This window comes from Notothenia rossii (assembly GCF_949606895.1).
Source record: "Notothenia rossii genome assembly, chromosome: 1".
Classification (NCBI taxonomy): Eukaryota; Metazoa; Chordata; class Actinopteri; order Perciformes; family Nototheniidae; genus Notothenia; species Notothenia rossii.
Genome location: NC_136912.1, coordinates 11,655,211 through 11,676,634, shown reverse-complemented (window position 1 = coordinate 11,676,634; position 21,424 = coordinate 11,655,211). Strand labels below are relative to the sequence as shown.

General features: G+C 39.5%; 1 protein-coding gene across 1 annotated transcript in view; it reads left to right on the top strand.

Annotated features, from left to right (window-relative positions):
• The window catches only part of tbck (TBC1 domain containing kinase), a 50,193-nt gene extending 29,824 nt beyond the window's left edge, over nucleotides 1-20,369 (top strand). The window contains exons 24-26 of the mRNA XM_079693421.1: nucleotides 10,804-10,967; nucleotides 13,888-14,047; nucleotides 19,999-20,369. Coding sequence (XP_079549547.1) covers nucleotides 10,804-10,967; nucleotides 13,888-14,047; nucleotides 19,999-20,109 — 435 coding nt within the window. The 3' untranslated portion in view covers nucleotides 20,110-20,369. The remainder of the gene's footprint in view (nucleotides 1-10,803; nucleotides 10,968-13,887; nucleotides 14,048-19,998) is intronic.
• Nucleotides 20,370-21,424: the final 1,055 nt, after the last annotated feature.

Below are 21,424 nucleotides of genomic sequence, written 5' to 3'. Positions count from 1 at the left end.
GCTGTCTTTCTCACAGGTCTTTTATCTTTGTTTAGTTTTCTCGGTACAGCCTTGTTTACCTTTCACACCTGAGTGCACCGTGTCCAGAAAGCTCACAAACACTTTGTCAGCCCTATCGCTTGTGTGCCCAAGTGATTGCTGTAATCTTGGGCTTCGGCTGAATGAGAAATGGGTGGGTGGTGGCATCGATCCATGGCCGCATCTATCTGCATCCCACCCTCTTCTTCACAAAACATTCAGGGAGGGACTGCACTTTGTTGAAATGTCACACACACACACACACACACACACACACACACACACACACACACACACACGCACACACACACGCACGCACGCACGCACGCACGCACGCACGCACACACACACACACCTTCTTCAGGCATTTCACTTTTTCAGTTAAAGTTGTGTAACGTTTGTAAAGTGCTGCAAGAGTAAACGTGAAGACTGTGGCAACGGAAAATTACGGTTTATGTTCCTGTTGTTCTTCTTTTTTAAATTGCGTCAATAGGAACGCGAACATAAGCAACAGAAACAACGGGGAATTCTCTTGGCAGATAATCCGGCTTGAATCCTTCCCAATAGAATATTGACATTAGGGAAACATTGTCCTTTAGCTTTGACGTTTGAGCACCATTGATGCAACCTCAGTCTGCCTTCTCTCTTCTCACTGAGGGTTATTTTGCTGCGACTGGATGTGAGCAATGATTAGGTTTGGTAGTGCGACAGCCCCAGGCATTTCAGGTATTTCCCTTTTTCAGTTAAAGTTAGGTAACGTTTGTAAAGTGCTGCAAGAGTAAACGTGAAGACTGTGGCAATAGCAAATGACGGTTTATGGGAAGTAGCATCTGATAACTGGCAGTTTTGGACAAAATCCTTTTTCAGTTCACCCCCACAAGATCAACAGAAGAAAATGATGTCAACACCTTAATCAGGATAACATGGCGTGTTTTCTTTCTGTCTGTAAAAGCTTATTTAAGGCTTTAACCATCTTTTCTCCAGATGGTGTGCCTTGTAAAAAGCACTTATTTAAGGATTCAGGAATGAAAGCACCATTGTTGTCAAAAGCAATTATAGCCTAGTTCATTTCTGCTACACAAGAAAACATGACACACAGAATAAAAAAAATGACATTCCTTTTGTTCTTCTTTTTCAATTTGCGTCAATAGGAACGCGAACATAAGCAACAGAAACAACGGGGAATTCTCTTGGCAGATAATCCGGTTTGAATCCTTAACAATCGAAAGTCAACATTAGGGAAACATTGTCCTTTAGCTTTGACGTTTGAGCACCATTGATGCAACCTCAGCCTGCCTTCTCTCTTCTCACTGAGGGTTATTTTTGCTGCAACCGGACGTCAGCAATGATTAGGTTTGGTAGTGCGATAGCCCCAGGTCTTAGCTGGGTTCATTTGGCTCTCATCTCCACTCTCCTCCCTCTCCTCCTCAGGCGGATGTCTTCTCTCTGTGACATTTTGGTCCGGCAGGTTTGGATGGAGAGTCGGAAGATGCCGCACTTTAATTTTTGATCATTCTTAAAAAAGACTTATTGTTATGGAAATGTCAGCTCTTTAATTATTTACTGCTGAGAGGATAAAAGTACCTGCGGGAATAACCTTTTTTATTTTCCTTTTTAACAAACAGACTTGACAAATGTAAATGTCCTTTAAGCCCCTGTCACACTGTCCCGAAATTGACACCCGATGGACACACGATTAAGGAAATGTTCAAATTCGGCTCTGATCGTAACAACATCGGCGGGCCATTCGTGAGGGCATCTTAAGCCATCGTATGACCGCCGGTGGAGTTTCTCAGGCTCCGGCAGCAACTTCGGGAGCGGGGGCAAAATCTTTGGCATCACAAAGCATTGCCGAAGGACCTTGTGAAGGTTCATTTTCGTGTTGACTTCGTGTGTCCATTTTGCCCTTCGTAAGGCATTCGTGAGGGCATCTTAAGCCATCGTATGACCGCCGGTGGAATTTATCAGGCTCCGGCGGCAACTTCGGGAGCGGTGGCAAAATCTTTGGCATGTCAAAGATGGCTTAAGATGCCCTCACGAATGGCCCGATGTTGCTACGATCAGAACCGAATTTGAACATTTCCTTTATCGTGTGTCCATCTGGTTGTTTTATTGCACAACAAAATCATGTAAACATATTATGTAAATAACCCAATTTGTGTTCTGTGAAACTAAAAAGGATATAATATATTATTTTGAAGGCGAGGAAGTTGTTGTTGCTATGGAAACAACATGACGGAGAAAACTTAATATCTTCTACATCTAAAGACGGAGAAAGTAAAGAACAAAGTCGGAAAATATCAGTACAGTATCATAATACTTTAACATAATTGTTTGTGTTACTTTCGTTGCAGTTGTATGTCTTAAATGTAATGAAAACGTTGCCTTCGTGTGTGGTTCGGGGCCATCTTCGTGCGAAATTCACAATTCCATATTCGTGTGTCCATCGGGTGTCATTTTCGGGACAGTGTGAAAGGAGCTTTATGCTTCACTCTTATGGAATAGATTGAATAAAACAACAAGCATTACTCACTAATACCGCAGAACTACATTCGCACAGCCAGCATTACTTATTCTCTCATACTCCACAATGTATTGACTTCCCAAACATGTTGTAAAAGTAGTGTGGATAATACTGTACTGATGCTTAGAGTTATTTGTGTAGTATTGTGCCCTACCCCTCTCTCTGGTGAGAGGACAGGAGGCTCCGTCAGCAGATTCTCAGCCCTTGTAAACACACATCCGTCTCACTGGACAGCTGCTGTCCGCTCAGCTTGGTCTGAGTGAGTGAATTGGTGAAAACAGGCTCTCCTTCTCCTTTTTCTGAGCCACTAATAAGACAATCTAATCCTGGAAAAACAAATACAAGCACTGTGCTACACTTGTACCATTTATTTAATAGACTTTGACTTATCAATCTTTGTTATGAATTGAGTTTGTCTCTAGTTGGTTCATCTAGTTGCGTGGTGGTCCGTCTTTCTGATTTCGTGACACCTTGTGGAATAGTGTGGGCCGATAGAAACAGAAATGTTTTACAGTTGTTAACATTGTCAGATAGGCCGAGGCATTTATGCTGCATTCATGGTGCATTCAAACAACGTTGCGAAATGGGTTTCTACCTGGGAAAATGCCCCCTTATGTCAGAAAACATCGGGAACAGCTATAAATGCTCAGTGCAGAAAAAAAAGGCAACGCTTCCTCTTTGTAGCCTCCATGTTGTTTTCCACGAGTTAGGACTCATGAAGACACTGAAGTTGAATTAATGACCTTCCAACCCGGGCGAAGGGACCATCTGAGGAGCATGTGAATGAACCATTTGCCAAAGCGAGGTCTGCTCTCTCCGAGTGCTATTCTCGTTGTTAATAGTGTTTGCATGCAGATTGGTGCAGAGTGACGCTCCTCTGTGGCAGCCTCTAGCAGAGCAGCATTTGGGCACAGATAGTTGTAAACAGCTTAATGTGTTCCTAAATGTATAAGTGGTCCGTCTTAACTCAACTCACGATAAATGCGTGTATTTGCTTGCCGCTGCATGTGCTGTACATAAAGAACATGATGTTAGTATAGGCTAAAAAGTCCTTATTCATTTTGACGAATCAAATAAGCCAAATGTGTTAAATTGCAAAGGGAGGCTAGTGCTTTTCTCTATGGATGAGCAGATGTTTTCTCACTGTCATCTAACAGCTGGCAGAACTCGTATTTCAGTGATTGAGCGAATGGATGCCCATGGGTACATTTGTCAGTGCTTGTACGCCACGTGTATCCTTGAACCTGTAAAACTGTGGAATTGAGCATTTCCAATTAGGAAGGATAATGTAGAATCTATTTATATACATCTGGCTGGCAAATCGACAATCAATATCAATCAATAGCTCCATGATATACAGTATATGATGCAGGCAATACAACTGTTAAACACCTGAACTGTTGTCACAACATCCATAACATTCATCTGCTACTTAGTAATTATTTATCATATATATCATTCCAATAGGTTGCATAATGTAGACTCTTATTTCACTACCTCACTTTTTTAAAACTATTTTTCTTTTTGTATTTACTTTTTAATATTTACTTGTACTATATTTGTCTGTTTTTCTGTATTATTGTGTTGCACTGTTGGAGATGCCTGTGACCTAAGATTTTCATCGACATAACTACTCTGTAGCTATGTTCGTATGACAAATAAAGAACCTTTAACCTTGAATTTATTACAACATATCAGCAATAAATTATATCATGTGATTATTATTAAAATGTCTCAATATTATTAACAATATACAAATGTCCATAGAGTTGAATGAATATCACATTGACACATTGTCAGTAGAAACTAAACATTACAAGCTTTGTAAACATGTTGGATTCAATCTTGCTGTGTCCGTTAATGTTGCAAAGTCATACCTCCAGTATTTCAGTACAGTTTGAACATTTTAGACTTCATGTATGTGTAAGGAATATTTGATCACAATTCTGTCTCAGGATCTTGTGAAGTCATCAAATGTAAGTTCATAGCAAATATCTTATGCTGCATTATACATCAGAGACTGTAAGTCAGTTGTCAAAGTTCACATCTGGACTCTTTTTGTCAGCACAAATAGAGAAGAACTTTCATTAGAGGCGTCTGCTTTTTTTAAAAGAAAAAAGAAAATCATTCCTGCAATATTGGTTACTGCTGAATGGTGAGAAATCAAACACGGAGTATATGAAACAACTGGGGGGATTCTTTGCTTTAAAGCCCTGTGGAGATTGGGCTGTGTGTGTGTGTGTGTGTGTGTGTGTGTGTGTGTGTGTGTGTGTGTGTGTGTGTGTGTGTGTGTGTGTGTGTGTGTGTGTGTGTGTGTGTGTGTGTGTGTGTGTGTGTGTGTGTGTGTGTGTGTGTGTGTGTGTGTGTGTGTGTGTGTGTGTGTGTGTGTGTGTGTGTGTGTGTGTGTGTGTGTGTGTGTGTGTGTGTGTGTGTGTGTGTGGTATTTGTTGTCAGCATTTTTATCAGATCATGGCCTCAATTATGCTCTGCTGCTTCCCTTCGGTCTGACTGCAGACTTGGCAGATCCTTTTTTTTTTTTTTTTTTAAATGATGCTCAAACAACACTGTGTTGCCTGTGTTGTTTGATTTGTATAAACCTCAACACAGATACAATCACGCTTTGTGAAGGCACTTTACATGAGTCATTGACCTTGTCATCAAGCTTTATCCGAGCTCTAAGACACAGTTGTTCCCAGTTCAATATGTTAAGTGATTGGGGTTCTTTTGGCAACTGTGGGCTACGAGCATTAAAGTGTTTGCACAAACCACTGCAGAGGATTTTGTTTTTATCAGCAGCTCCTATTTAGCCTCATCACTGTCACGCCAATGAAATGCGAAAGTGTCATTAAACCTTTCTCCGTTGGCACGCACTGCTTGCCATGACATTTAACTGCTCCGTCAGCCTCAGGCAATGACAGGCTGCACATTTGTTCCTATTTCAGTCTCTTGTATTCAATGTGTATGGATACATTCATGTGTAGGAATATTGTTGGGATTTACTTACGTTGATCGATTTGTTCCGAATAATATTTACTGATCAGCACACGGAAAATGTGCTTATACATTTGATCAGGCAACAACTGAACGCATTCAACTCACTAGAGATGTGTGACGGCAAGGCTTGTCGAGTCACGAATGATGTGTACAATGGGATTACGTAATCAGGATACATAAAATAGGTTATTATATTCTTTAGAGTTACATAACAAATACGTTATCAGATTACAGTTAAATTCTTCAGGGATCAGGGTTAACCTGCATGATTAAACTCGTACTAAAGAAATAGAAAGACCATATTGTGTTTCTTGTAAAAGGAGCAGATTGTATTTCTTCTCTGTAAGCTTTACTGTTCTGTAGGCTAATACTTTAAGTGTGAATCTACACCTGAATTTACTTTACGGTTTTCACTTGGATTTTGTAATTCAGTAGGTGAACCTATATGTTCATAAAATACTGTGTGTGAGTTTAACTGTGGTATGTGCTCATGTGTTTCATTGGTGGTGTATAGACTACTGCCTGAATATGCTTAAATGCAGGCTTTTACTGAGCCAAGGATACATTTTGGATTGTAAATATCTCAGTGTCCTCTTTTCTAATGTGACATTGTTCTGTTGTCTCACAATACACTTAAAGGTGGGGTATGTCATTTATTTCAGAAACACTTTTTGTTATATTCCATGGAATGCTCTTAACATCCCGATAGCAGTGAATATATTAAATGCTTTGACAATAAATACATAAAAAAAATGAATCTGTGGAAGCCGTAGCGCTGTAAAAAGCACGACCGAAACTTATCTCGTGCCCTCATTGGTCATGTGCGCGTTCGTGTGTGTTGGAGGAGGGCCTCTGTAACGGTACGTCCACACAGCAGCTTTAAAAAAATCTTCCAACGCTTCTCTGCCCATTGACTTTGAATGGGGATGACGTCACTTTGCCTCGCTTTTCGCCGAACTGCATTGTGGGGAAGCAAAGCGAAGATTTCCAGGATTTTCAGGATTCAAAAGTTGAGCAATGTTCAACTTTTGAAGCTGAGCTGGAAGCGTCAGCCAATCGAATCCCGTTTATCCAAATCGGACAGTACAAGCGCTAGCCAATCAAACCGCGTGCAAGCTGGGAGAGTCAGACCGCAGTTCATTTCCTCATATTCCAAACGAGAAATTACGGTAGCAAATCACCCGGTTCTTTACGACCAGAACTATTTACCGGGATACAAACCGGAGGAACCAGCCATGGAGGGAGGTGGCAGAGACAGTGGGTGAAACTGGTAGGTTTTCGCCTGTTTGGGGAGTTTATGTATATATTGCTCGCATAAAATCCCCGGGGTTTTTTGCTTTGTATGTCAGGGGCGGGAGATTCATGTGATTGGTTGTTGGTCGCGTTGCTCGCAAAAAATCCCCAAGCTCTCAGACACGCCCAGCTCCAAGATTTTCAAGATTTTTTTCTGGTTGTGTATTTTCAAATTCTAGCGCACTCGAGCTTTTTTCTCCAAAATTACCTACCCCAACTTTAAGTAAAAAAACATCTAGTTGATATTTTTGTTCTCTTTTATTTATTTACATTGAAATTTGATATTGTGGCAATCAAAAAGTAACAGGAACTAATCAAGTTACATAACTTTGATATTTGATACTCGACATACATTACTGATTACATTTCTTTTACAAGTAACTAGTAATTGTAACGGATTCCATTTTTAAAGTAAACCTCCCAACCAGAGGACAACAGGCTTGATTGCTGTTTCATCAGTACATTGGAAGTCATAAAGATGCCACGATAAATCAGCATTTCACTGTAATCAACCTGATTTACAAGAAAACCATGGGCGTTTTATAATAACCGTACTATAGGTCGGAATCAACATGTTGTGACAAGAGATTCTGAACTAGCGAGGAAATTCATGGGAAATGTAAAAGATGCCAGCTGAACACCCATCTGTCAGTTTCCTTTTAATGATGTGTACAGATTAGCATTGGAGGGTTGTCAAAACAACTGCTTATCTGTGGTTCCCTGGTAAGTTTTTTTTTTTGTTGAAGGACCATTTTTTTATTTGAGGAAGTAATCTTTTAAAAGCATTCCTTGTTTAAAAGAAGACAAGTCGACCCACCCTTCAATTTAACATATTTCTTTGTGTTTGTTTGGACGCATTAAGAAAAGTGTGGATTTAGCATCTATGTATCAGTGATTTCCTGTTCTTCTCGTGTCCTCTTTTCACCCTGTATTTACTCATTAGTATTGGTAACTCCTTCCATGAGACAAGAAGGTAATTGTATTTTATATTGACCAGCCATCTTGTACACTCTACTGATTTATGCATGCACGTAAACGAAAGCCCCATGCGCCGCTGCTTCGGTGATTAAACGGTTTGTGATCGTCAACAGGACTTGTTGTAATCATTGCTCATCACAGCAAAAAGTCCCAGCTGAACACACACAAGCTGAGTCTGGTCTAAAAGCAACATGTCATTTAACATTCAAAAGAGGGATTGGTGCAACTCTCTGCTCCCAGTGTATTTGATGTAATCCTGTTTATATTACTAATAACTGAGCACAAGTTATATTTGAAACTAATAAACTACATTTACAGTATGGTTTTAGTGCTATCTTTGAAGCTTGTGTATTTTTGAAAGCTCATCAAAATGTGAAACAAAGATTAACAGCAGAAAGTTAGGCTGGTATTGTTTCTGTGTTTTCATTTTAGTCTAAATGGGGAATATATAACAGAGCCCTGGGTGTAGAAACTGCTATTAACAATTCTCGTTCAGCTTTTCACTTTGTTCTACTTGGGAGAGGGCATCGACATGCTGATGAAGACAAATACCTGCTAACATGTGTTTACAGTGACATTATGTCAATGTTCTGTCAGCCCTCTTTGCAAATAGAGCTTACTCTACAATGCTGTGCAGTAATGTTGTTTATTAAATCGCCCTACTTTAAAAAAAAAGAACGTGTTATTCTTGTTTTAAGATGTTTTTTAGGCTGGAGAGTGCCTTTTATTATATACATTTTGCCTTGAAAGGGGGAAACAGGGGGATGACTTTGCCAAAAAACTATATAAATATGTCACATTTTTTCCAAATTCGCACACATTTTGGTTTTATTATTGACAAAGGGCACCTGACCTCTCAAACGAATAATTTGATTTACAGTTCATTCAACACTTTAAATTTTTTTACAATGAACTCTATTAGGTAGTTTCTTAGTTCAAATTTGAGTTTTTCACTAAACTTGGAAAAGTGGCAACATTTTGACCTTTAACAAATTTGCTTTTTGACATACTTCCCTGACTGTGACGAAAAATCACCATGTCTTAATACGATTTCAGTTATTGTGGTCATTTTGACACAGAGTTGTTGACTGAACTTTTTTCAATAGTGTAGCAGATTGCATATTTTCTGCTGTGTGATGTTGTGGAGCTGGGCTACTGGTCCTGAATTCAAAATGAATGTTTCTAATTAAAACATTTCAATTTTTGGCCATGTATTTAGTGGGTGTGACTTTTGGAGTTTTTTCTTTTATCAATCATTGTATTTAACAGTTGGCAGGCAGAGGCTTGGTGCTCAACCAACTCATCATGTGGTCTGTCTCTGATTTGTTATGGCTTCAACACAATGTGCTGAAATGCATACATAGGTGTTGTTAGTATTTATGCACTATTTAACTGGCATATCAATGAAATGAAGTGCACCACGGCCTAATCAACACTCGTATCACAACTTTGTTTGTTATTGTTTTGAAGTGCCTTAGGGTCAAAAAAGCCCATCAGCATTCTCAGTTCTTTAAAATGTTATGTTTCCAAATATCTCAGATCGTGTGGGGAATCATAGAGGTCTCACACGGAGACCCCTGCAGCGATGCTTCTGGCTCGGTGCTTTAATGAACCCATTTGGCAGCGAACGTGGTAACCAGCAAAGGATCATGTTCTGGTCGCTGCTGCTGGGCATCTGTGGTTCTGTTTTTCTGGTTTCATAAAGTGATTAAAATCATGTTTGCAAGAACATTCTGAAATATTTCAAGGAGAGAATTTAGTAAACATATAATTCCAGTCTAATCATGTTCTCCTGGTTTCAAGGAGCAATAATATCCAACCCGACACTTTCATAATTTGACATCGATTTCTTATCAAATTTGTCATATTATTATAATTTAAAAAAATATATATTATTATAATTTTTTGTCTGGCAGTGGCTCAGTCAGTCGGGGCTTGGACTGTGAGCCGTAGGGTTGCCGGTTCAAGTCCCCGCACAGACCTATATATGGAGTGTTGAAGGGAGGCTGTGGCGCAGTGGATAGTGTGCTGGTCTGGAAATCAGGGGATAGCAAGTTCGAGTCCCACTGCAGTCAGCATGTCGTTGTGTCCCTGGGTAAGACACTTCACCTCAAATTGCTCCTGTGTGGATTACCCACAGTACCGAATGTATGTAAGTCGCTTTGGATAAAAGCCTCTAACAAATGACATGTAATGTAATGTAATGTGATGTGTGGACTGCTACTTGGAGAGGGTCCCAGTTTACCTCCTGGGCCCTGCCGTGGTGCCCTTGAGCAAGGCACCGGACAACCCTGGTTCCATAGCCTTACACTGAAAGACAGGAACAGCCTAAACAACATTGTTAAAACCTGCTCTAAGGTTATCGGAGGGAAGCAGAGAGACTTAAACTCCTTCTGTAAGGAAAGCAGAGAGCATACTGGCCTCTCCAGGTCATGTTCTTCAGATGAATCTCATCTGTTGCCATCAGGGCGTAGATATGCTCTACCTGCTCTTAAGACAAATCACTTTTCAAAATCATTCATCCCCTCTGCACTCAACCTTTACAATTCTTGATAGGCTTTTTAACTTGATACTTTGTTTATTTATTATTTTAATGCTATGAACTATTTATCTTGCACGTTGGAATTATCCACATCTCTGCTCCCGGGTGTTTCTGTGTGTTTTCTTCCTGTATGTTCCTGCCTGTGTACATGACATAAGCTGCTCATAACCAATCGCCCCTTGCGGGATTAATAAAGTTGTGGATTGATTGAACCCCCCACTCCCATTGCTCCCCTGGGCGCTGTACAATAGCTGCCCACTGCTCCTGGTACTAGGATGGGTTAAAAGCAGAGAACAAATGTCCCCGTGTGTGCTGTGTGCTCTGAATGTGTGACCATTAAAGAGAGTTTCATCCCTCCGATTCTATCTATATTCAAATTCTCTTCAGAAATTCCTTGAAAGCCAGCATTACACTTTCCTTTTCATCTGATCTCCTGTGACTTCTTGTCTTGTAGTCCCGGGACCCTCTGGCGTTGTGTGACCTGAAAGCAGAAGTTTCCCCGCGGATCTCGGCCGAGGACTTGATCGACCTGTGTGAGCTGTCATTGTCCGGATCCGTCAAAAGGACCAGAGCCGGCAGACCCAAAATCATTGCAGTCGACATCCGCAATTTAGAGGAGTATCCTTACCATTCCTGTGTAGACATGAAATGTTGATGCTTGTCCTTTAACTGTATAATGTTGTTCATTCAAATCCATTGCACAATCTTTCTTCACTGAGGCATATAAACAAGCTTGTTTGAACAACCCTTGAATTGTGTCCATTAAAGCAAAAACAGCAAATGTTCTGCTGACATTTCATATTGCAAAACTAGCTTATGTAATATTGATATTTCCAGATAAGGTTCTGTTGAGTCACATGTATGCTTTCCGCTTCATAAATGTTATTTTTTACACTTTACAGAAAACAGGGTAGTGGATATGTAGAGAATATGAACTCCTATTCTAATTTCTTCCCAGTAAAGGACACTTAATTTTGAAGAGTTATAATCTTCTTAGTTATGTGATTCAGCTGAGTGTCTTTAAAGCGGTGATGACTTCTGATGTCAATACTTTGAAGACAAATTATACAAGAAGTAGTTCTTCTGACGTGTTGTCCAACCCATCTAAAGTGTTTATAATTTTTCCGATTAGCTACACTACAAGGCTAAGTGAGGAACTGGCTATAAAGGAGAAGAGAGAAGAAAGAGGGATATGCAATAACGGTCTCAATTTCAGTTTTTTTTAACCACTGGCACAAAAAGTCTAGTTAATCACAACCTATACATTACGATTCAAACTAAAGTCTACAATCTTTTTTTTGTGTCTATTCTTTTATTAATGTGTTGTGTAGAAGGGAGGAGAAAAAGTTAATTGGATAAAATACATTTACAATATAATTGTTCAGACAGCCTTGGAGATATAGTGTTGCTAAAAAGTTTAATTAAAAATTAAAAACCCATAGCGTGATCTGAAAATATCCAAAAAGCTGATAAGAGGGCTGTCCTCTATTAAGTGGATTGCACGGTTTCATATGAACATTTCCTTAGGTAAAAATGAACATTTCCACTGCTTGCCACAATCAAAAGCCCCTTAATCCATCTATTTCAATTGTATTTACTATTCTGGGAAAAGTGGCCCAGAAACCCCCCTGCACAAAATGCAGAGGAACAGCGGAATGGTAATTGTCAAAGGGGGTTAAAAAGCCATTAATAAATAAGGATTAGTGCATAAAGCAAGGATTGGGAAAGGCAGCTCTAACAGCCAAATTCCTCGCTGGAGCCTCCTGATAGACATGCTCCTCAGGCTCACTCTCGTGGACAAAGGGATTTTTACCACTTCCACAGGATTTAGCAACCCTTGTTCACCTTTATTGTGATCTTAGGCAAAGCTGTGTTGTGGGTGTCTGCGGTCACGAAAAGTGGATTAAATGAAGACCTCTGTGGGGTTAATCAGGAAAATCTAGATGTCGCTGTCTCTGTACTTTGTGGTGGCTGATGTTAAACAACTTGTATGGGGCTCTTGTGTTTTCAGACCTCAAAGTACCACAATGGGATTTGTCATCTTGAAGATTATACGCTGTGTTCTGTAAAATACTGACTCATATGTTTTGTGGTAGCTGGTAGGATTTGAACATAGTCATTTGAAGGAGAAATACCTGTTTGTAATAAGCACCACTTGTCTTTACATATGTAGCAATAATGTCAATGACTACACTCTCAGATATACGGCCGCCTCCTTTTTTCTCAAGAGTTATTTTTCTATTACACACCACTCTGGGGTTGTTCACCCTCCATTTGCTGACCCAGTCTTTCTCCGTTCATTTCCTCCCACTGACTCCCTTATTGCATTTTCTATATGTATGATTCTTCCTGTATGTTCCTTTCCTTCAGTTAGAAAAGATAGTTCTTAGTTAAATAGCTATCGTAAAGCTTGCCTTTCTTTTTTTTGTATTGGAAGTAGGGCAGGGCGATATATTGATATAATAAGGGTAATGCTATATGAGACTAGATATTGTCTTTGATTTTGGATTTCGTCATGTTGAAAGGGTTTCCTGTTTTGAAAGGCTGCATAGTAGTAAGGTGATGAAACGTATCAGACTGTTGTAGCTGTTCTATTGTTTGCCTTTAAACACTTAGTCATAAATTCCACATTGCTGATTAGCATTTATCAAGAATCGCAGATGTTTTTCTGACGGCATCAATGGCAAAACCTACATTATTGTTCAAAATGGATATAGAGGGATTTGGTGGTATGTGATTTTCTACATAACGCCCATCTCTTATTGAATATCAAACTGATATTATATATAGTTTTGTGATATCTGAAATGGTTTACTGAAACTTGTATAAAGGGACCATATAATGCTTTTTGGGATTTCCCCTTTCCTGTATAGTTTTATCTAGGTTTTTGTGCATGTAAAAAAAAGAATGTTTCTCAATGTCGAGGAAAGCTGCTCCACAGCCACTATTTCAAGGATACATCGAGTCCCGCCGAAGGACTGTTCCAATGTCCAGCATACTTGGAATTCTACCGAGGGCGGCGTACTTTGTTGCTGGAAATTTCGAGGCTGCACATGTGTAGACTCTGCGGTCTTAAAATCCCCACAATGCTTTGCGCACGGACCAATTTCCCAAATCCTTGGCGGAAAATGCACGGCGGGGCCTCTCATATGACGCACACATGCACACTTGCTAGCCTGTTCCATTCTTCGTTTTCCGAGGCTAGGAGATTTTCTTGCCTCGCTTCTTAAGGAACTCACTCGGAGGTACATGTGCTACCAAGCAAGCCTCCTCGACACTGAGAAACACTCCCCCCTGCCTGAAACGCCTCCTTTGGAAAAGAGCTGTTGCAGCAAAGGCAATATAAGAAAAATAAACAGCTTTTAGAGCCTTAAAGCATGTAAACATGTCACAGTAGTGGCACAAAATTGTAATACGAACCTGACAATGGGCCCTTTTTAGAGGATATTTTACAAAGTTCACCTCTCACTCTGTCCCTAGTCCCATGATTGTGTGCTACTCTTTCAAAGCTGTGCTCCTTCACCGCCACTGCCTCCAGCTTCAACAGAGGCCATATTTCTGGCAGCATCAACATTCCCTTCAGCACAGCCTTCGGCCCGAACAGTGAGCTGGTGCAGTGTCCTGCGACCGGAGTCCTCCAGAGCTACAGAGGACGGGTCATTGTGATCATCAGCCACGCCATCACAAATGCTATTATGGTATGAAAGCAGTCACACTCACACATGTGCACAACACATTTGTATACACTATTAAGACTCCAAAGCTGCATTCAAGTGCAATAAATAATTAAGTGAACCACAGTTAATGCAGATGTATTATCAATTGGTGTTGTTGCCCGGGAGTACTTTTAAATCCCTATCTTTCTCCCAGTTTACTGTTTTTTGGCCATGCAAGTGACACTACTTTACAGATTACATTGTTGGTCTGCCATTTTGGTTCAGACTCAAATGTTCCTTTAAATGTAGAGGGATTATTATCATGTCAATCCTACTGAAGTGAGCTCTCCATGTTTCCCCGTGTGTTGCCATGAACTGGACATGTATGGTATTTGTTTTTACTACTTTTTGTTTTTTTTAATGTTTATTGCGTGAAGTAGAAATTAGACAGGTAAGGTATGGAGAGAGAACAATATGCAAGAAAGGACACATGTAAGATTTATACATGAGATAAGGAATGCCAAATGTGCAATATACACACCCAGCCATCTTGACAATTAAGAGCTCAGGAATATATTTTAAACAGTAGGAACCAATTAAAAAAGGAAAGAAAGTTGTCTCTATGTCCTCCTTTTAGAGATTTATCATGGAATGTGAAATCCCTTTAGGGTCGTGGGTGGGGGTCGTGTCAGGGTCATGAAAACAGACCACAGGGTCATTTAGCTTCCTTTAAAAACGCTCTGATCATCAGCCGGATCTCACTGATGTCTTAGGGGATAAAGACACTATATATGATATTTATAGGAGAGATGTTCCACTGTCCCACACATTTGCGAAGAGAATCTGATGATCCATGGGAGTTAAACATGTCATGTGAAATTACTCAACACCATTAACACAAATGTTTGTGTTTCACAACCAAAAAAGCTGCCATAAGTTAACATTAAAGGTGGGGTAGGTAATTTTGGACAAACCGGCTTGAGATCGCTAGAATTTGAAAATACACAACCGGAAAAATTTCGCCACTTCCTTACAGAGCCCCTCCTCCAACACACACGAACGCGCACATGACCAATGAGGGCACGAGATAAGTTTGTGCACAGATGGAAGGCTGACAGGCAGGTAGGCCATCCAGTTACTTTAGCCGGGCCGGCTCAAATGATTGGTCGTGCTTTTTACAGCGCTACGGCTTCCACAGATGACATTTTGTTATGGATTTTTAATCAATGCACTTCAAATATTCATTGCTATCTGGATGTTAAGAGCATTCCATGGAATATAACAAAAAGTGTATCTCGAGCCGGTTTCTCAAACGTACCTACCCCACCTTTAAAATAACACTTAAACAGTTTTTCAACAAAGTTTTTATTTCGTTTTTATAATTTGTATTCTAATGTTTTGTAAATTGTTTTTTTTTTGGCAATACATATTTCTGGTCACAAGGCGAATGAAAACTGCAGAACACAGGAGACTTTAGTTTACGAAGTGACGCGTCAATCACATATTCATAGTAATCGCTACTATTACGTTGTTGATTATTCCTTAAATACCCTGAAACGTTGCCTGTTAACTTCATTCATTGGGGACAGTCTGTCATTGGGCTGTCAGCCACAGACAGAAAGCAACAATGATACAGTGTGAGTCAAGTTTAAAGCCAAAAGGAATGGTAATGATGTACATGATAAATGAGGTTCACGGTTTGATCCTCTTCTTCTGAGTAAATTATATTTGGTCGTGTCTTTAAATTGGGAACACATCAGGCAGACTTCATCATTCTGTATTTCACTTTGCAAATGGTTACACCCTAAAATGTTACACACAGTTTCTGAAGCAATTAATTTCAAGACGTTAACATGACATGCATATTTATTCTAAGTTTGAAAGACGGCTGAGAAGCAACAGATTAAAGAGGCGCAGTAATCTTTCTTCTCCGCGTGTATGGCCAGTATACCAAGTTCAAATGGACCGTGTGGTGTGTGTTAAGAGGCTGGGGATATTTCGCAATATCCTGGTGTCATTTGAATGTAATATAATGTGGGTAAACACAGTGGGTGTCCATGTATAATGGCACTGTGTTCTGGTGTGTAACTTCTCCAATCAGAGGCTGCAGATTTTTTTCAACATGTCCGTGCTGCTGCCTTAAGACTTCTGCAGGGATTTAATGAAGTGAAATAAAGCAGCGTCACTTGCACTTTAAGGCGGCCGACTTTTACCCATTTACTGGTTTGAAAGCATGGAGAGTATTTACATTTTGTAACGTTATGGCCTTTTTTGTTGGCTAAGCAGGAAACAAAATACCCCACAGACAAGATAGGTTCATGTAAATGTCAGGAAAACACCACACTGTCATTGCTTTACCATGAAAATAGAGGCCCTAGTCTTGTAAACATACAGTTAACATTTTTGCTACGACACTAAATCCCCGTGTCCAGACATCTGTATTGTCAAATCCAGAGCAAATTGGAAAACAAATCTTTAAATCCTGATGTAGCGATACATCTTTGTGCATCTTGAAAGACTGGAAACAGCTTCTCTGAATGAGTTCCGGTTGGGTATAAAACTGTAGTCGAGTAATATTATAGGTCTGATGTATAATCAAAACCTGCTGTGTTGATGCCTCTTTACTAAAAGACACTAGGACCTAAGTTGTGGCTAAAATTGTATTTTACATAAATCGTTGTCTTTGGAATTTCAATGCTCAAAAATAACATGATTTCAGCGATTTTCTGCTTTATATTGATCATTATTCATTCTTCTTTTCTGCTCTCTTTGGAATAAATTAGCCAAACTTACATTTAAAACTCAGCATGAATATTGCTTCAGGCAACATCTCAATTTAGAAAAGATGTCCTCCTTCCATATGTTAGAAAGTTTGAGAGGAAAATAAGTAGTTCTGCTTAATTAAAGAGACAGTCATGCTTTTTGAAAGAGAGCAGCAGAGAGATATGTTACTAACCTGGTTCCAACAAGAAGAAGAAGAAGAAGAAGAAGATTCAACTTATTGTCATTACGTAGTACAGGTACTATATAACGAAACGGTGTCTCTGCATTTGACCCATCCTAGTGTTAAGAGCAGTGGGCTGCCATTATGTACGGCGCCCGGGGAGCAGGGTAGGGAACGGTGCCTTGCTCAGGGACACCTCAGTAGCACTTGGTCTTTCCGGGACTTTAACTGGTGACCTTCCAGTTGCCAAGCCAAGTAATGTAGTAACTCATCTGCAGAGGGACTGAACTCAGTGTTGTTACACAGGCACTATTAATGGTGGTTCATCATTATCGGCATCATATTGTTTTACGATACGATAATACTTTAATGGTCAGATCAAGTCTGAAATTTGACTTGCATCACAGCAGCTCCATGTGTAACATCAACATAGACAAATATCAAGACACAATACATGACCAAACATTTAACATCACAATCACTGAGAGAAAACATGCTCAAAGACCCTTTGTCGTGCATTTGATGTAGGCTTTAGCTCTGTATTTATTTACTGTTAGGATTGACTGGTGCACAAAGGAGTGCTTCAGTCTGACTTTATTGACAGTAAGTATGTTGATAAATTATTATCTTCATCATCAAACAGGAGATTATGATGACTATTCATCCCCTTGCAGAAGTCCAGGCCTGACCAACCCCACACTTGAATGTCCACCTCTGAGTTTTGTCCTCGGTATTTCATCAGATCTTACAGTCGTACAAAATGAAAGGTCAATAAAATGACTCAATTGTGCTTAAATGCCATCCACATCTCTGTGTGCCGCACCAGTGGCATTATCATTAGCTCTGGGGTAAAGCAGTGAGTCCTCTCTTTATGTGCTTAGGCTTTACTGTACACCTTTGACATTTAAAGCCTATTGGCATTCAAACATAGGCCTCGTTCTTAATGCTACGTTTTTATTTGGACATTTCAGATGATTGCATCTTAAACTGTATTGCAAAACTGCTCTGAGTGTGAAAGCCACACAGTCAATGACGTGATGACGCATGAATGACTGAGTCAATGGCTTTTGTGATTTCTTATTGGACAGCATGGCTTTCAGAGCAAAAACAACCTCAAGTCACAGAGTGTTATTGCCACTCACATTTGCAGATCTCAGTCAAAAGTCACATAAACAAAGGTAGAACTGAATAATTGTGTTTTTTATCACTTCTTGAAATCTTAATTATTTGTAATCATTAACGGCCCGTCCACACACGGCGGCGTACGTTGAAGCTTGCAAACAACAACCAATCACATGAATCTCCCGCCCCTGACACACAAGCAGCGGTTTGATTGGCTAGAGCTTGTACTGGCATATGATTCGATTGGCTGACGCTTCTGCCGAGGCTTCAAAAGTTGAACGTTGCTCAACTTTTGCAGCGGGCCCACGCCAGCAAAGCTCCGCGTCGCTTCCCACAATGCAGTTCGGCGGAAAGTGACGTCACCCCATTCAAAGTGAATGGTGAAGCTTTCAACGCACGCCGCTGTGTGGACGGGCCATAATAAAGGGCATTTAGGGCGCTATATTTTTAATCAATGTACACCGGGTTAACCTGCGTCTTTGCTTAGATTACATCTCTTTCCTGTACTTTATTCACATGTACTGACATTTCCATTACTCATCGTTTTTATTTGTTGAAAAAATTAGTTCATTGACCTTGCGTAATTCCCAGCATATCTCACACCACCCTGAACAGAGATGTAATCAGCCAAAACCCCTTTTTTTTTTACGTGTTGCAGAGAGGTCATCTCATAAAAATGTTGATAATGCAATACATTATAACTCTACGGTATATTGTAATTCAAGTGGTAGCCAAGAGTTAATGCTCAAAAGGTTGAATTATTTGATCAAACCGTGTAATTAAAGCTTAATTGAGAGCGGGCAGTATGCTTAAAGTATGTGGGCACACCTGGCAATATTAACAGCTGGGGAATATAGTTTTACAGTAACAGTAGAAACCACTTAAAGGCAGTTGGCTTTCAGTCCTCTCTTTTAGAGATTTGTAATGGAATGTTAAATCCCTTTATTTGGTCAGGGTTGTGAAAGCAGACCTCATTATTTTATTATTATACTTCCTTTAACACCGCTCTGTTCATCAGCCTGATCTCATCGTCTGTAAGTGATTTCCACAAGAGCGGTTGTCGCATGAGGTCATGTTCTTTTGGGAAAAACATGTTTAATTCTCACTGGAATGTGTGAAAAGATATTCTGATCTCCACGGGAGTTACACCTTTCATGTGAAATAACACAACCCTATGTAAGGGTGTAATTACAACTTCATGGTCTGTCAAGTGATGCCGTTGGGCCCAAAAAAAATATTTCTCTTAGTTAATCCAAGTATATATATTTTTGCGTCACAGCTCCTGCAAAATGACTTGATTCACTATCAGAACGCTGATATCGATATCAGAAAGTCTTGAAGAGCCGCATGATTGAATTATTTTCTAGCCGGGTATCATTATACTCAGCAGTCGCAAATATTCATAGCACTGAATGGGGCTAGATTTTCTAAAGCCTGGAAGCAGAGCCAGTCTTCTCTCAGACCACTTGACTTTAAATATGGTGAAAAGTATTTTTTGAACCTCTGAAAAATAATGTTAACTGATTAATCCAGCTTTAATAGATACAAAATAGTTGCAAAGTTCACAACTGAGATTCTTAGTTCTTTTGTTGTGTGTATGACTTAATCAGATAAAGATGTTTCTTTATTTCTCCTTCTTAGGACTGGGCCAGTTCATACAACTTATTTTTTCCTTGTAAAGTTAAAATCTCTTGCAACATCCCTGACATCTTGAACAATGTGTTACTCAAAACACTTTAGGGTGTTTCATCTTGTTTGAAGGGCTGTTCTTCAGATCTGATTCTTCATATAGTACGTGGCAAGTGTGCTGAGTGATAACACAAGGAAGCCACCGGTGATGTGGAGATTATGTTAGGTTACGGGAATTTGCAATGCTGGGAGGGGGGTTATAATAACTCACATAACCCTTTTTTTCGTTTCTTTGCAGTTTGCAGCACACCTGGTCAAGGTCAACTTCCCACGAGTTTGTTTCCTAGATGGAGGGATCAACAAGCTGAAGCCCACTGGACTGCTGACGGTCCCCTCCCCTATGATCTGACCTCGAACCTCAGCTTCACAATAGGACGAGTGGAAAGACTGTATATTGTGTGTGAGCTGTTATTAAAGCAAACAAAAACACACATTCAAGTTTAACTGAAAAACTGCATTGAAGAATCCCCCCTCCTAATCCACTGTCATCACCAAATGTTGTTTTTATTTTCTGTCTCCTAACAAGAATGATCAATCCATTTTTATTTCTGAAACAATTCCTTTGTACAATAGCTTTTGACTAATAAATTGAGCCATCTGTGTCCGATATGCATATCTTGATGTCTCTTCTGAGTCAGTTGATCTAGGAAACTGCCATTAAGTCTGCTTTTATAATAATTTCGAATTTTTTGACAATGCGAGAGAGGCGGACATGTTAAATGTTTTAGCAACCACTAAGCTTTAATTGGTGCTTGTGTTCAAAAATGTGCTTACATTTAAATATCTTAAAAAACAGTACAACATGACCTTTAACTTTATCTTCAATAATAATCAAATAAACACATTTTTGACCATGTCAAATATTACAAACGTTGTAAGGTTAGAATTTGTGAGCTGTCGCAATATATTGTAAAGGTGTTTCCAGTTAACTGTAAGGTTGTCTTTGAAAAATAAGACAACCTTACAGTTTTCATTCACCTTGTTTCCTTGCCATTGAATTGCCTGTATGTATGTGTCATCTTATAGAACATGTGTTACTATCATGTTACAGTTGTCTATAATTAAACTATCTGACAAACAAAGAGTTTTCATGATATGCTAATATGGAATAATGCAGTACTGTACTGCTACAAAGTATTCTAGTATCTACTATAAATGTGGTTTACATGGACAAACTCAAATGCTAAAATACTCTTATATGCAAACAAAGTCATTTAACCCTATTAATATAACGCTGTGAAAAGATCCATTCTGCATTATGATATTCTGAAATTTAGCATTTTACATAATGACTACTTTTAATTTTGTACTTTAAGTACCTTTTGATGCTTGTCCGTTTACTCAAGTTACATTTTGAAATCAGGACTTTGCTTGTAGTGGGCTATTTTCAGACCATAGTATTTGTGACACAACACTGATTCATGTATAGGTTTTAATCATCAGAGAAGACATTTTACCATGTAACTGACTGGATACACCCAAAAGTCTGTCTGTATAAAACCAGGAGTATCAGTGGTGGTTACTTTATCAAATGTGCAGTTCATCGTAGGAACTCAGGTCTCACAAGAAGGTAAGAGATATGCTTATGATATTTATAAGACACTCTAACATTAGCTGTTATAATATATTTAGCAAATGTATTTTTCATTGTGAAAAGGGTTCAT